General features: G+C 44.0%; 1 protein-coding gene across 1 annotated transcript in view; it reads left to right on the forward strand.

Moving 5' to 3' along the window:
* The window catches only part of LOC126336660 (protein Wnt-6), a 584,338-nt gene that overhangs the window by 536,252 nt on the left and 30,778 nt on the right, over positions 1-17,308 (forward strand). Inside the window, exon 3 of the mRNA XM_050000601.1 lies at positions 15,016-15,132. Within this exon, the coding sequence (XP_049856558.1) occupies positions 15,016-15,132 (117 nt within the window). The remainder of the gene's footprint in view (positions 1-15,015; positions 15,133-17,308) is intronic.

The raw sequence follows: 17,308 nt of genomic DNA on the forward strand, positions 1-17,308 counted from the left end.
CATTGATTTGGATGGGTTCATCAATAAGCAAAATAGGCACACTTCGGGGATTAAGGATCTTCATTTCGCGATCGAGAAGTCTCTTCACCCCCAGCGGGTGACGGTGTGGTGTGCAATGTCCAGTCACGGAATAATCGGTGCGACATTCATTGATGGCACGGTTACTACAGAACGGTACGTGTAGGTTTTGAAAGATGGTTTCATCTCCATTACCCAAAGTGACCCTGATGTAGTTCATGCAAGACGGAGATCGATCCCATCGAAGCAGGAGAATGATGTCCTGGAGGAGCCCTTTGCGGACCGTATTGTGGTTCTTGGGTACCTATAAGCCACTGGCAAGAGCCTGGATTGGCCGCCATATGCTGGGGATCAGAGCACATGCGATTCCTTTTTATGGCGCTATATTTAAGACCATGTATACAGCAATAACACCAAAACAATTGCTGAGCTGAAAACAGCCATTCAGGAGGTCATCGACAGCATCGATGTTCCGACACTTCAGCGGGTCATACAGCATTTCGCTATTCGTCTCCGCCACATCATCGCCAATGATGGGAAGCATATCGAATATGTCATAACTTAAATCCAAATATCTGTAGTGAAGTATGTTGAATAAAGTGGGTGCACGCCGTAGTTTGTAAATAATTTAGTTTTCTTTTCATGTGGTTTAATACCTCTCACCTTGTAGATTTATGTGCGTAAGAACTAATGATAACAGTTGCATCGAGACTGTATGCGGATCAGCCACGGCGAGTGAAATTGTGTGCAGGACCGGGTCTCGAACCCGGGCTGTCCTGCTTACTAGGCAGTTGCTTTAATCAAATGGTTCAAATGGCTCTGAGCACTATGGGACTTAGCATCTGAGGTCATCAGTCCCCTAACTAACCTAAGGACATCACACACATCCACACATCCTTGCACGAGGCAGGATTCGAACCTGCGACCGTAGCGGTCGCGTGGGTCCAGACTGAAGGGCCTAGAACCGCTCGACCACTCCGGCCGGCTGTGTTAATCACTGTGCCAACCGGACACGGAGTTTATCGCAAATGGGCTGAGTATCTCTGCACGCTCACATTCTCAGCTAGTGCCACCTTGTCGCTCGTTAATTTTAAATTCCCCTGGAGGTCGAACAGAAATGTGAATCCGCACTGAAGGTTGTGGTTTCATTGCGCATGGAGGCGAATCATTTATATGAATGCGTGTTGTCTGTACTTTCGGACATGTGCGCATAAAGACCCGATGAAGTTGACATGCCGGCCGCGGTGGCCGTGCGGTTCTGGCGCTGCACTCCGGAACCGCGGGGCTGCTACGGTCGCAGGTTCGAATCCTGCCTCGGGCATGGGTGTGTGTGATGTCCTTAGGTTAGTTAGGTTTAAGTAGTTCTAAGTTCTAGGGGATTTATGACCTAAGATGTTGAGTCTCATAGTGCTCAAAGCCATTTGAACCATTTTTTTTTCTTTTTTGCAGTTGACATCAATTCCTTCCCTTTCCTTTCTTCTCCCCTCCTCCCTTTCACCTTCAGTTTACGCCAAATAATGCCGCATACGCTCTCAACTCGTGATGGTTCCTACCGTTTCCTCCTAAAGTTCTTGGCGCTCCATTTTTTATGAGACAGTTTGTAATGGGGAATATCGTAATCTGAAGGACGGTTTCACGTCAAAATCTCTCTCAGAAGAGTCTTAAGGGGGTTAGGACGTCAAACGGGCCGACGTGGAGCAGGAGAGGCATCACAGGACATTTTAATTTCCACTGTCTATAGTTTTACAAATAAATTCATAAAACTTTGTCAGAATGACCAGGAAGGATTCAGAATTCACACTCACAGCAGTGGAAGTTCGAAAACATAACGAAGTAATTTTTTTTACATGTGAAATTTCATCTTTTTTTTTTCACTTACTAATGGCAGCATTTGTTGCTGTAGGTACACTTTTCTTCATAAGTAAGATAGATGGTTCGATGAATTTTGTACAGCAAACAAACCATACTTAAAGGTGTATGAAATTCTAGAATTTTCCAAATCTATTAAAAACTGTGGTAAAAATTGAGGTAATAATGTACAAAATTTGTGAAGTCTAAAATACAACACATCATTCGTTTTTTCATAAATTACATAAATTCTCGAGTTTCATACACCTGTGAGTATGGTATATATGCTGTGCAAAATTTTCGAAGAATCTCTCTAACTTGTGAAGAAAAGTGTAGCTATAGCAACAAATAAAGCCATTAGTAAGTGAAAAAATGATGAAATTTCACACGTAAAAGAAAGTTATTTTGTTATGCTTTTGAACTTCCACTGCTATGAGTGTGACACCTGAATCCTTCCTGGCGATGAAGACAATGTTCTATGAATTTATTTGTAAAAGTATAGACACTGGAAATTAAAATGTCCTGTGATGCCTCTCCTGCTCCAAGTCGGCCCGTTTGACGTCCTATCCCCCTTAATTGTTTCGTAAGTGGCCTTCCAGAATGTTGACAAGATCCTGGACGGTGAAGGCCGTTTCCCCAACAGCGGCTGTCACCCGTGTCAGAGTAAGAGAAACGGGGGTCCCGGATTTCCGGCGTCCGTTGCCCCCTGCCTCGCCGGTGCGTCGCCCATCCTCTCTTCTCACTGCCGCGCGGCGCGCAGCGGCGTGGCGGATCCGCGTTTATCTGTGTTTACATCGGGGGGCGCTAATTGGCAGAGTCGGCCGGCGGGACGGCAGCTGGGCCCTGGGCGCTGGGTGCCGCTCGTCTTTTTGGCCGGGCCCGCGTCCCAGAGTCCCAGCGTCCCAGCGTCCCGCTAGCCAGCCGCTGTATCAATTGCAGTGAGTGGCTGTCACGTCGTCAAAGGCGGCCATTGAGCGCCGGGTTGGACAGGGCGAGACACGTGAATGCGGCAGGTGGACGCGCATTCAGCCTCGTTATCCGGGCCCGGTTGTCATTCACGTGTGTCCCCGCGGTGGCACCACCGAGTAATTGCGCCCCTGCCCCTGTTGCCCCGTAGCAGGGCAGCCCGCACGCACGCCGCTCCCTCCGGCTTGTTTGGCCACGCTTTTGATCTGCATTTCAATACGTGCCTCGCGAACGCAGGCAGGAACTGTTCCTCCCCTTCCCAGATCCCGCATACGCGCCGCGCGCGAGCCGTTGAAAGGGTCGCAGCGATATACTGGGAAGATGTGCGATTCGTCTCGGTGGGAAATCGACATCTTATAGTCTTGTGAACCGGCGTGAGACGCGCGCAGCGCCGCTAAGTGTTAATTAGACGCGTGTGGGGTGGGGGGCAGGCTGGCTCATTGTGCTCGCTCGCTTTCTCACTGCTTTGCTGTCTCCACGCGGCACGTATCGCGTTACACTGCTTCCTGCGTCGCGCTCAATGCAGGCTGTCTGGGGCCACTGCTATTCATTGGCCAGCCGAAGCGGGCGCCGTCTCCCCACACACACGTGCGGTAAGGCAGCCATCAGTGGGCACTTACCTTCTGCTGAAAGATGGACTAATTTATGTTGGGCACGGAAGTTATTTATTCGACACTATCAGGTAGATTAATTGGCACGATGCTTTTTTCTATGGGTAAGAGAAGAACTATGACGCCCTCCCCCCCCCCTTTGCATTTTCCTCTCCTCCCCCCCTTTTTTCCCCTCATTTGTCCGGGTCTCCCCCCCCCCCCGCCCCCCACCATCTGCCTTAGGCTGTGGTGAGTCATCTCCGTGCCGACTTTTTAGTGCAGTGTTCTAAATGAATGTTAAGTGTTGTGCGTCCTTTCCAAAGTGTTGAGAACAGATACATCCATCCAGTCACTCACTGATCACTCTGGCCTGGCAACGGAAGACAGCAAAACGAGAGCTGAAATTTCAAATTTAGCATTTGAGAAATCTTTCACACAGGAGGATCGTACAAACATACCGCCGTTCGAGTCTCGTACAGATTCCCGTATGGAGGACATAGTGATAGATATCCCTGAGGTTCTGAAGCAGCTGAATGGGTTGAAAATAAATAAATCGCCAGGTACTGATGGGATTCCAATTCGGTTTTACAGAGAGTACTCTACTGCATTGGCTCCTTACTTAGCTTGAATTTATCGCGAATCTCTTGCCCAACGTAAAGTCCCGAGCAACTGGAAAAAAGAGCAGCTGACGCCTGTATGTAAGAAGTGTAGAAGGACGGATCCTCAAAATTACAGACCAATATCCTTAATATCAGTTTGTTGCAGAAGTCTCGAACATATTCTCAGTTCGAATATAATGAATTTGCTTGAGACAGAGAAGCTGCTGTCCATGCATCAGCACGTTTTTAGAAAGATCGCTCCTGCGAAACGCAACTCACCCTTTTTTCACATGATATCTTGCGAACCATGGGTATCAGACGGTTGACATATTCCTTGACTGCCGGAAAGCGTTTGACTCGGTGGCCCACTGCAGACTGCTAACTGAGGTACGAGCATATGGGATTGGTTCCCAAGTATGTGAGTGGCTCGAAGACTTCTTAAGTAATACAACGCAGTACGTTGTCCTCGATGGTGAGTGTTCATCGGAGGTGAGGGTATCATCTGGAGTGCCCCAGGGAAGTGTGATAGGTCCGCTGTTGTTTTCTATCTACATAAATGATCTTTTGGATAGGGTGGATAGCAATGCGCGGCTGTTTGCTGATGATGCTATGGTGTACGGGAAGGTGTCGTCGTTGAGTGACTGTAGGAGGATACAAGATGACTTGGACAGGATTTTTGATTGGTGTGAAGAATGGCAGCCAACTCTAAATATAGATAAATGTAAATCAATGAAAATGAATAGGAAAAAGAATCCCGTAATGTTTGAATACTCCATTAGTAGTGTAGCGCTTGACACAGTGACGACGATTAAATAATTTGGCGTAACATTGCAGAGCGACATGAAGTGGGACAAGCATGTAATGGCAGTTGTGGAGAAGGCGGATAGTCGTCTTCGGTTCATTGGTAGAATTTTGGGAAGATGTGGTTCATCTGTAAAGGAGACCGCTTATAAAACATAAATACGACCTATTCTTGAGTACTGCTCTAGTGTTTGGGATCCCTATCAGGTCGGATTGATGGAGGACATTCAGAGCAATTCAGAGGCGGGCTGCTAGATTTGTTACTGGCAAATTTGATCATCACACGAGTGTTACGGAAATGCTTCAGAAACTCGGGTGGGAGTCTCTGGAGGAAAACAGGCGTTCTTTTCGTGAATCGCTACTGAGAAAATTTAGAGAACCAGCATTTGAGGCTGTTTGCAGTACAATTTTACTGCCGCCAACTTACATTTCGCGGAAAGACCACAAAGATAAGATAAGAGAGATTAGGGCTCGTAGAGAGGCACTTAGGCAGTCGTTTTTCCCTCGTTCTGTTTGGGAGTGGAACAGGGACAGAAGATGGTAGTTAACCACCTAATTCTTGTTTGTGTTTCCCGTGTGCGTTATCGGCCGTTTTAGCGAACGACGTGCGTTTTACTTTTTATCCGTCGTAGCAATATGACGGACGCCATTTAATTTTTAGATCATGACCCCCGCTTCCCTATGGTGTGTTTGATAAACCTTTCGCTATGTCCCTGTTTTTAGCTGCCTTCTCTTCCTTCGATTGGGGTTAACGTGTAGTTGTTTTTAGATCTTCTTTCTCTTCGTAGTAATTGACAGAAAGTAATCGAGTAAAACAGAAGTGATTTCATGCGTTCCCCAAGGTAGTATTACTGGCCTTTTGTTGTTCCTTATCTATATAAACGATTTGGGAGACAATCTGAGCAGCCGTCTTTGGTTGTTTGCAGATGACGCTGTCATTTGTCGACTAATAAAGTCATCAGAAGATCAAAACAAACTGCAAAACGATTTAGAAAAAATATCTGAATGGTGCGAAAAGTGGCAGTTGACCCTAAATAACGAACAGTGTGAGGTCATCCACATGAGTGCTAAAAGGAACTCGTTAAACTTCGGTTACACGATAAATCAGTACAATCTAAAAGGCGTAAATTCAACTAAATACCTACGTATTACAATTACGAACAACTTAAATTGGAAAGAGCACAAAGAAAATGTTGTGGGGAAGGCTAACCAAAAGCTGCGTTTTATTGGCAGGACACTTAGAAATAGTAACAGACCTACTAAGGAGACTGCCTACACTACGCTTGTCCGTCCTCTTTTAGAATAATGCTGTGAGATCTTTACCAGATAGGACTGACGGAGTATACCGAAAAAGTTCAAAGAAAGGCAGCATGTTTTGTATCATCGCGAAACATGGGAGGGAGTGTCAGAGAAACGATACAGGATTTGGCTGGAAATCATTAAGAGAAAGACATTTTTCGTTGCGACGGAATCTTCTCACTAAATTCCAATCACCAACTTTTTCCTATGAATGCGAAAATATTTTGTTGACACTGACCTACAAAGGGAGGAACGATCACCACGATAAAATAAGGGAAATCAAAGCTCGTACAAAAAGATATACGAGATTGGAATAAAAGAGAATTGCGAAGGTGGTTCGATGGACCCTCTCCCAGGCACTTAAATGTGATTTGCAGTGTATCCATGTAGATGTAGATGTATTCTACAGTTCTGACTTGGGCACGTATGACCCTAGTTGTTTTTGCGCCCTAAAACAAAACAAACAAACAGAGCCGCTATGCCGTTGAAATATCGAGTGTTAATGTTTTAAACAGAATCCAGCAACATATTACTTTCTGCCACATACATCTTGGAAAAAGACGACGACAAAAAACTCAGAGAAAATAGACCTCCTTACGGATGTTTACCTGCAATCATTTCTCCCTTACTAACTAAACAGGGAAGGAGGGAAAATGGTGGCACCGTAAGTACTTTCCGCAAGACACCATAACGTGCCTTACAGTGCATATAAAAGGCGTGGCGTAAGAAATGGAGATACAGCAAACACCACACGTTCCCATACCTAATATGACGTAGAAAACTCGTTGGCATTCAAAACAGCTTCCAGTCGTCTCTGAATAGCTGAATACAGGTACTGTACCGTTTTCAAGGGCATCTTGTACCGTTGTTCCTGCAACCTAGAGGCCATTTCACGTAACGATGTTGAAGGCGGATAGGGATCACACAGCCTTCCGCCAAAGCAGACGACGAAAGCTGAGTAACATTGAGATTGGTGACTGTGATGGCAGGGAAGATGCGTCAATTGGTCCTCGTGCTCACAAAACCAATCCTGGACGACGCAGGCTGTGTGAACAAGATTCCGGTCGTATTAGAGCACAGCATCATCATCGTGGAATAAACATTTTACCATGAGATTAACGTAATCATCCAGAATGGTCCCACGGTCGTTGGCAATAATGCGACCTTACAGTGTAACCATTGTGCTGATGGAATAGCACGATGTGGCTGCCTAAATCATCACCGAATCCCCACAAAGTCTTGGAAGCGAGTTTATAGCGATAAGAAATACGTAAATGTCTAATGACATAAATACGGGTTCAGAATGTAAAATAATGTGGGTGAAGATACCTCTAAAAATTAAAGGTGCATCAAAAATTGTCGTCGTATTCTTTTATAGCCCCCTCTGCCTCAACTGCGTTAATGCTGGTGCAGTAGAGAGGAAACTTGGAGAATATTTCACGTAAATTTCCTGTTGATATCATGGTTTTATGTGGTGATGGTTTTAGGTGGAGATTTTAGCTTGCCACCTATCTACTGGGAGACTCAAGTAATGAATAGGAACAGAGAATCATGCGAAATTGTTTTAAGTGCCTTATCCAAAAATTACCATGTGCAGTTAATCAGAGAACCGACTCGTGAAGGCAACTTCTCAGACCTACTGGTGACTAACCAGACCCGACCCGTACGGCTCAGCGTAGAACAGGGAATCAGTGATCATAAGAGAGAACAGAGCTGTATATGGGAGTATAAAGAGAAGCAGAAAGATCTTATGTTTAGTAAAAGCGACAAGAGACAGATTTGCGATAATATGACAGCTCACGAAAATTTCGCCTTCCGGAGTGGCAGTGCAGTTCTAGGCTCTACAGTCTGGAGCCGAGCGTCCTCTACGGTCGGAGGTTCGAATCCTGCCTCGGGCATGGATGTGTGTGATGTCCTTAGGTTAGCTGGGTTTAATTAGTTCTAAGTTACAGGCGACTGATGACCTCAGAAGTTAGGTCGCATAGTGCTCAGAGCCATTTGAACCACACAGTAGGTTGTGGATGTATCTTGAATTGAAATTAAAAGTGCATTTAATGATTTAATAGAAGAAACAAGAGATAGCAATTTGAATTACATGTAATGTGACAGTTCTTCCCTCTCTACCTTCTGCGTGTATGCTTACATCTGTTACATATGCTGCCTTGACCGTGGTAATACGTTAATTAATGTATAGTTTAGTTAGGATAAATCTGATGTTGCAGTGCCTTGTTGTTCAGAAGCATCATGTAATTGGAAATTTGGGTTCGAATCACAGTCCACCACAAACTTTCGTTGCCGTCATCCCATTTTACAAGTGATGGTTGTCCGTTTTCGCAGCTGCAAATACATTTCATAAAGGCATTGAAACAGAGAATGACATAGAAGAGGACGGAATACTAAACGCCCCTTTTTAACAACCTGTCTCACAGACGAAGTTCGCACTGTAGTTCCTCCTTTAAATCGTCGCACGTTCGACAAAATGACAGATAACGAAATAAGTCACCAAAGGGTAGAAAAACAACTGAAATCGCTCAAAACAAGAAACTTTGCTGGACTTGACGGGATGCCAGTTCGATTCTAAGCAGTGTATGGGAAATAACGTGCTCATCTTTTAGCAACAGTGTGCCGTACGTCCCTTGAGGAGCGAAGCTTTCCTTGTGGTAGAAAAAAAAGTAAAGGTCATTCGCGTTTTCGAGAATGATCATCGAAAAGACGCACAAAACTATACCTCTGACGTCGGTCTGTAGCAGAATTTTTGAACATGTTTTACGCTAGTGTATTATGACACTTATGGAAACCGGAAGTCCCATCTATAGGAAGCAACAAGGGCGACGCAAACAACGATCGTTGGAAACACAGCCCGCTCTGTACGTCCACAGGACCCACAAAGTAGTACGTAGATGACCACGTTAATGCCGTGTTCCTTGACTTGCAGAAGGCATCCGATACAGTTCCGCACTGCCATCTAATTAAGATAATAAGAGATCACGGAATGTGAGACCAACTGTGTGAATGGAATAATGACTTTCTAGCAAATTAAACACAGTACGTCATTCTGAACGGGGAGAGGTCTTCAAACGTAAAACTAACTTCGGTCACACCGAAAAGGAGAGTTATAAGACGACTATTTTCACAATGTCGGATCTTCCATGACGCTTTTTCGTGGGTGATGTTGTTGTATACAGAGAAGTTACGGTGTTACGAAATTGTAGCGACTGCGGGAAATGGCAATTGATCCTCAAAACAATGTAAGACATTGCTAATAGACTAAATGGTCCTTCATTGTACACTACTGGCCATTAAAATTGCTACACCAAGGAGAAACGCAGATGATAAACGGGTATTCGTTGGACAAATATATTATACTAGACCTGACATGTGATTTCATTTTCACGCAATTTCGGTGCATAGATCCTAAAAAAAAATAAATAAAAAAAAGAAACAGTAGCCAGAACAACCACCTATGGCGGTAATAACGGCCTTGATACGTCTGGACATTGAGTGAAACAGGGCTTCGATGGCGTGTACAGGTGCAACCGCTCATGCAGCTTCAACACGATACCAAAATTCATCAAGAGTAGTGACTGGCATATTGTGACGAGCCAGTTGCTCGGTCACCATTGACCAGACGTTTTCAATTGGTGAGAGATCTGGAGAATGTGCTGGCCAGGGCAGCAGTCGAACATTTTCTATATCCAGAAAGGCCCGTACAGAACCTGCAACATACGGTCGTGCATTATCCTGCTGAAATGTAGGGTTTCGCAGGGATCGAATGAAGGGTAGAGCCACGGGTCTTAACACATTTGAAATGTAACGTGCAGTGTTCAAAGTGCCGTGAATTCGAACAAGAGGTGACCGAGACGTGTAACCACTGGCACCCCATACCATCACGCCGGGTGATACGCCAGTATGGCGATGACGAATACACGCTTCCAATGTGCGCTCACCGCGATGTCGCCAAACACCGATGCGTCCATCATGATGCTGTAAACAGAACCTTGGATTCATCCGAAAAAATGACGTTTCGCCATCCGTGCACCCAGGTTCGTCGTTGGGTACACCTTTACAGGCGCTCCTGTCTGTGATGCAGCGTCAAGGGTAACCGCAGCCATGGTCTCGGAGCTGATAGTCCATGCTGATGCAAACGTCGTCGAACTGTTCGTGCGGATGATTGTTGTCTTACTAACGTCCCCATCCGCTGAGTCAGGGATCGAGACGTGGCAGCACGATCCGTTACAGCCATGCGGATAAGATGCCTGCCATCTCCACTGCTAGTGATGCGAGGCCGTTGGGATCCAGCACGGCGTTCCGTATTACCCTCCTGAACCCACCAATTCCATATTCTGCTAACAGTCACTGGATCTCGACCAACGCGATAAGCTACAATCCGACCTTTTTCAAAGTCAGAAACGTGACTGTACGCATTTCTCCTCCTTACGCGAGGCATCACAACAACGTTTCACCAGGCAACGCCGGTCGACTGTATGAGAAATCGGTTGGAAACTTTCCTCATGTCTGCACGTTGTGGGTGTCGCCACGGGCGCCAACCTTGTGTGAATGCTCTGAAAAGCTAATCATATGCATATGACAGCATCTTCTTCTTGTCGTTTAATTTTTTGCGTCTGTAGCAATTTTAATACCCAGTAGTGTACCACAATGAGACTGCAGAACAATAACTGAATGTAGTTAGTTCCTTTAAATACGTAGGAGTATGGGTACGGGGCGGTTTGAAGCGGAACGACCACATAAAATTAATTGCTAGTAAGGCTGATGATTGAATGCGATTGATCGGAAGAATCGTCGGGAAATGTAGTACATCAACAAAGGAAGTAGCTTGCAAAACAATCTTTCGAAGAATAACTAAATATAGGTCGTCAGTCTGGGATCTTCAAATTCAAAATGGGTCAAATGGCTCTAAGCACTATGAGACTTAACATCTGAGGTCATCAGTCGCCTATAACTTAGAACTACTTAAACCTAATTAACCTGAGGAGATCACACACATCCATGCCCGAGGGAGGATTCGAACCTGCGACCGTATCAGCAGCGCGGTTCCGGACTGAAGCGCCTAGAACCGCTCGGCCACATCAGGCGGCACAGACAAGAAGTCAGCTCTACTGAAGGAGTTTATTTGACTCATGGGAGACTGTCGCAGAAAAGCAGAAAACGCTGAAGTGGTTGACGCTGTAAGATGCATGCCAGATGTCCCGCTACAGCCTACTTATAAAGTTTCACTGAAAGAGGAAATCGGGGATATAAAATAGCTTCGTACGTGACGACGGCGAAGACAAGGTTAGACAAATTATGGCGCGCTCAGAGGTATTGAGTTAATCTGTTTTCTAACGCTCCACACAGGAGTGTAAAGAGAAGATACATAGTAGAATGCGATTTACCTTCTGCACACACTTCACAGTGGTTTTGTAAAGTTTGGATGTAGATGAGATAATGAGTCCTAGCGGTGAATATGTGCAGCAAGTCACATATTTAAATCTATTATTAAGGAACACGTTAAATGGCCCACCATAAAATTTGTGATAGGTAAGGGGAATGGAGATCCAGATTTGCTTGGAAACGTTCTAGGAGGAGTGCAGTGTCTCCGTGTGGCAATTCGCACACACCACAGTGGTGTGACTGCGTCTAGAGTATTGGTACAGCGTTTGAAGTGCTTATGAACTAGGCATGACCTGCATTCGAGGAAAAATGTGTAACAGTTGTGCTGCTACCATAGTGTATCTAGTATAGGAGTCTCGAAAATCACATAGGAGATATTGGGACGCGTGTAGACACAGTCATTTTTCTTTCATTGAATAGACGTGTCCTGCAGCACGGTAAATGGTGAATAATGAATCGAACTATTCTCTGCCATTCAATTTGCAATAAATTTAGGTGCAATATATTTAGATTTAGCTGGTCTATACAAAATACTTTCTACTATTTCCGCTTTATATTCGATGCTACTGATAAGTCGAGAACCAAGATGAAGACGTAAATCGTTCTTGATGTTAACTTACAATGTATTTTCCTTCAACAAATTTATACACTCGTGCTGAGTCCAATCTGTTACGCCTTTTGTGTGGAGTTATCTTAAGTTATTTCTTTATTACCTGCGAAATCTGGAAGGTGATGCTGATAATAACAGGTTACTGTCGTTAATGATGTTACCTAGTATTGAAACACTGAAACTTACTGACCAGTGAGGATAGTCATTTCTGACTTTTCTTACGAACATGAGTTTTAGGTTGGTGTGTTGGGATTGTTGGCAATTGTGATATTCGTCACTTTATTTACAAAGGAAACGCGTAATTAGTTGTCACTGCTTCTTTAAATTTATGAGACGAAAACCAAAAATCTAGTGATTTGCAAATAGTGAACCTGTGGACATCACAAAATCTTAATAGGACACGCAGGAAAATATTTCTAACTTTTGTGGAATTCGATATTAATGCACAGTGGCATCTGCCACGTTAATTTAAACATGTGACTAGAAACGTTTAGAATCTGTTCGGGAACGTTACAAGGCCTATCATGTCAGAATCTAAGCTTTCGCAGTGAATTTCATTGGTGTGATTTTCTCGGGCCATGAACCGAGTAGCAGGGTTGCCTTGAAAAAAGTTTCAATGAGTTAACTAGTCGTTGTACTCAGGGGAACTGTGATTTTCCTGTCGGGTATGACCTTTGATAATTCCTGGATTGCAGTCTGCTCTGGTGTAAGAGAATCGAGTGGACCAAATGGTTCCCCCAGAAGAGAGTATTCTGATCTGAGGGGGTTATGCGGGGATTGGGTGTTGAGTCCCGGTGCCTTTTGGACATTCTGTCCGCTGCCCTCACCTCTCTCTGAGACAGAAGTGTTCTTGATTAATTTGAGCTAACACCTTATTTCATGCGGAACGTAATTGAAAATCACTGTCAAGGTTGACGAGATCATCAGTTATTCTTGTTTCCACCGTCTCTTTGACGACAAAGTTACGGTACGCCTTTCCACAGCATATCGACTATGTCTATTACAAAGTTAGCCCGTTATTATCTAGACAGAGGAGACTGCCGTCCAAGAGCTACACATCGCCTGAAGTTGAGTAAAAAACTCGTAGGAACGTCGCTTCCATATTTTAAACATAGCTGCACAACGGCAACGGTTCCAAGTAATAAAAAGTAATAAAGAAATTAGGTAAAAAAGGAGCGAATATACACACTTCTACTTTTGCTGAACACCTCCTGCTAGCCAGTCATACGCCTAAACATTTAGAAGACACTGTTATCCTACACAGAGAAGTCAAAGGGCGTAGATTAGATCTGTGGGAAGAGTTACAAATTTTCAAACATCTTGAGCTCAAGGACGGTAATATACTGAAAGACCAGTTGAACCTTGCTTGTAGACAAATTTTCGAAGGCTTTAAACCTGTACTGTTTATGGTATAACATTAATGCTGGTAACCTTAGTGGTCTATTTTCACAGGAAGCTATGATGCACCTTCAATGCCTTATGCTCAACACCCCCTAAGTAATGTGGTTTTCTCACGATGTATGTTTGCTACTACATCGGCCCTTATGTGATTTTGCCTTGCTCTAAAATTTTGGGTTTCCTTGTGAATGGTCCGCAGCTCGTGGTCGTGCGGTAGCGTTCTCGCTTACCACGCGCGGGGTCCTGGGTTCGATTCCCGGCGGGGTCAGGGATTTTCTCTGCCTCGTGATGACTGGGTGTTGTGTGATGTCCTTAGGTTAGTTAGGTTTAAGTCGTTCTAGGGGACTGGTGACCATGGATGTTAAGTCCCATAGTGCTCAGAGCCAGAGAGCCCTGTGAATGTGTATTAACAGGATGATGTACTAGTGTTCGTAATTCTTTCTTGACAAGAGCCATTATTGTCAATTTTAAAGTTCTGACATATATACCTTGTGGGCTTCAGTACTGTAGTAATGTAATTTTTTTTTATGTTTTGGCTGTATATGCCACTGCGCGTAAGTTTTTCGGCGTAAGCGCCACCTGCTTGTTTGATGTATAACTACATTATTTGTACCAATGCTCCCATACTGTTATAACGGGAGTGTTAATTTCCTTCTTTTTTATTGTTACTTTACCTTAGGGCGTTATTAATACTGATAATTTACACGTTGCCTTTGTACGCCAATTGGCACATGTTTCTCGGCACGAGCGCCACCTACCCTGTTTTCAGAGTAACTACGCTCGCCGATTACACTCAGTCGATTGTGAGCTCTGTAAGATCCATGAGCTATTTTATATTTACGTGTCAAACCCTAATTCTAGGGCTATATTTCATTTTTGACAAATGGATGTATGCCGACAATTGTAAAAACGGCGATGGTACATTAGTCCTTACTAATGTAAAATTGTAAGTACCAGTCGTCGTTACCATACTTCTGTAATGCTAGAGTTCTCTAATTTGTGTTAAAATTTATTCTTGGCTTAAGTTTCACACTTTTCTAATGTAATCTGTGATGTTCATTGTCCTTAGTATACCTTCTGAAGAAGGCAAATTTATATTTGTCGCAACCTAGGTAAAGAATTTCTCTATCCATTGCAACTGGTCGGCTGTTTATAATTTTATAACGTTGCTTCCACTTGACGCTGCCGCAAGGCTGATACACGAGAAAATTTTAACAAAATATAATTTGTGTAAAAATTTTTTTTATTCATTCTCGGGAACTAAAGAAGGTGTCTCCACCACAGCTCATAAAGGACGAGGTAAAAATATGTTGTTAACAGTATAAAAATGAACCTCGATGTGTAACCTATAAGGCTGTGGTAGATGCTCTTGAATACCGTGCAGCGTGGCGTTACTCAGTCGCTGCCGTCTGGTGTCGTATGCAGTGAGCAGTGTGTGTGGGTGCTGTGCAGCTTGCAGGGCCAGTGGTGAGCCGTGCGTGTGTTTGCGTTTCAGACACGCGCGAGACGGGCTTCGTGAACGCCATCACGGCGGCGGGCGTGACGTTCGCCGTGACGCGGGCCTGCTCCATGGGCGAGCTCATCGAGTGCAGCTGTGACAAGGCCATCAAAGGTGAGTGCGCAACTTCTTTACTTAAATGTGAGAATCTGTACTTAAATTGCTGAATGACTGAGTAGATGAAACTTCTACGTTCTTTTGATTCTGAAACAGCTGAGTAAAACTGAACGTACTTCGTCTAGTTTCTCTTTATTTTTCTTATCATGTCAACACTGACCCACAATGTTCAAGTGCAATGCAGTCTGACTGCTCAAAAAAATTACAACATGACTTCAAATAATTAATTCAAAATAGTGGGCCGCGCTTGTTTAGGCGAGCGGTCTTTGGCACTGCAGTCATGGACTGCGCGGCTGTTCCCGGCGGAGGTTCGAGTCCTCCCTCGTGCGTGGGTTTGTGTGTTTGTCCTTAGGATAATGTAGGTTAAGTAGTGTGTAAGCTTAGGGACTGATGACCTTAGCAGTTAAGTCCCCTAAGATTTCACACACACACACACACACACACACACACACACACACAAAATAATGGCCCAGACTAAAAAGAAATTTTAACAGTAACCTATATTTTTCAATAATCACTTACTTCATAAAAATCTTCATTACGTCAATTACTGCAACACAGCGAGCGTCAATACTGCCAACTAAATAAAAGATTCTAACTACTAAAGCCACTAACTTCAAATGGTTCAAATGGCTCTGAGCACTATGGTAGTTAACATCTGAGGTCATCAGTCTCCTAGAACTTAGAACTACTTAAACCTAACTAACCTAAGGACAACACACACATCCATGCCCGAGGCAGCCATGTGGTTAGCAAAGGAAAGATTTTGTTGCAGACAAAATAATGTATTTTTTACCTTAATAATGTGACATCCAGTTCAAACACGAATAAAAACCGTCATTAACATCCAGTACGAAGATATATTATCATGAATAATTTTCAAAGTCTGATACTTCCAGATCGTTGGCCTGCTCTAACACTTCAGACATCTACCCCCCATCAAAACTAACTTTTCACATTTAACATCCATCACTGCTTCACCTCCAACTGCCTAACAGTACTTCCATCACTGCTGGCGACTAACTTCCAACTTCCTAACACTAGTGGCGATTAACAACCGACAACGAGTCCAACCGCCACAGAGTCTCTTACAAAGAAAGCGCTGTCAGAGATCTAATTCAAAGCGCTATACAGCGCTGCCAACGTAGAAGCAGCCCACTTACAAGTGACACGACTCATCTTACCCACCTAGTGGCTGTGGTGCTGCTGGAAACTAATCTCGTCAAACCTTGGAATGTCCATCGGAGTTACGAGGTGTGGTCTTCAGTCCGAAGACTGTTCTGAGGCAGTTTGCCATGCTAGTGTACAGTCTGCGAACCCTTTCATCTCTGCATTAAGCACTGTAACATACGTTCATATCATAACCTGCTTACTGTAATGAAACCTTGGTCTCCCCATGTAATGTTTAACCCCACACCTCCGCCCTGTCTGCATTTTATATCTCCTCTTCTTCGACCATCGTCAATTATTTTGCTGCTTATTAGCTAAACTGGTCTACTAACCATATGATCTCATTTTCTAGCCTAACTCCCTCAGCATCGCCTGATTTAATTAGACTACACTCTATTACCGTTGTTTTACTTCTGTTGATGATGTTCTTATAAACTCTTTTCAAGACACAATCCATTCCGTTGAACTACTCTTTCAAGTACTTCCCCGGCCCTGACAGGATTTTTACAGCAAACGTCAATATTTTAAATTCTTCTTGCTGAACTTTAATCCCGTTTCCAGGTTCCTACTTAGCTTCCTTCACAGCTAACTCAAGGCGCAGACTGCCAAACGTCGTGGACAGACTGTTAGGGTGTTTCACTCTCGTCTTTCTTACTGTCACCCTTTATGTCCTCCCAGATAAAAACGTTAGTCTGATTTCTATATAAATTGTAGATAACCTTTCTCTCCCAGTACTTTATGCTTGATAATTTAGAATATCAAACAATGTATTCCAATCATCGAACTATAAAGCTTCCACTAAATCCAACAATGCTATAAAAGTAGCTTCCTCGCAGAATAAAACAGCGCCGGACAGTAACTCTAACTCTGAACTTTGCCTTTCGTAGATAATGCCCTTCAGAATGAGCTATCGAGTCAGGTCCCAGAACATCCCTTTATTACCTTCCAAACTTCACAGAAGCTTGCAAACGTTGCGGCAATAGCACTCCTGGGAAAAGAATAC

This window comes from Schistocerca gregaria, chromosome 2, assembly GCF_023897955.1.
Source record: "Schistocerca gregaria isolate iqSchGreg1 chromosome 2, iqSchGreg1.2, whole genome shotgun sequence".
NCBI classification, from domain to species: Eukaryota; Metazoa; Arthropoda; class Insecta; order Orthoptera; family Acrididae; genus Schistocerca; species Schistocerca gregaria.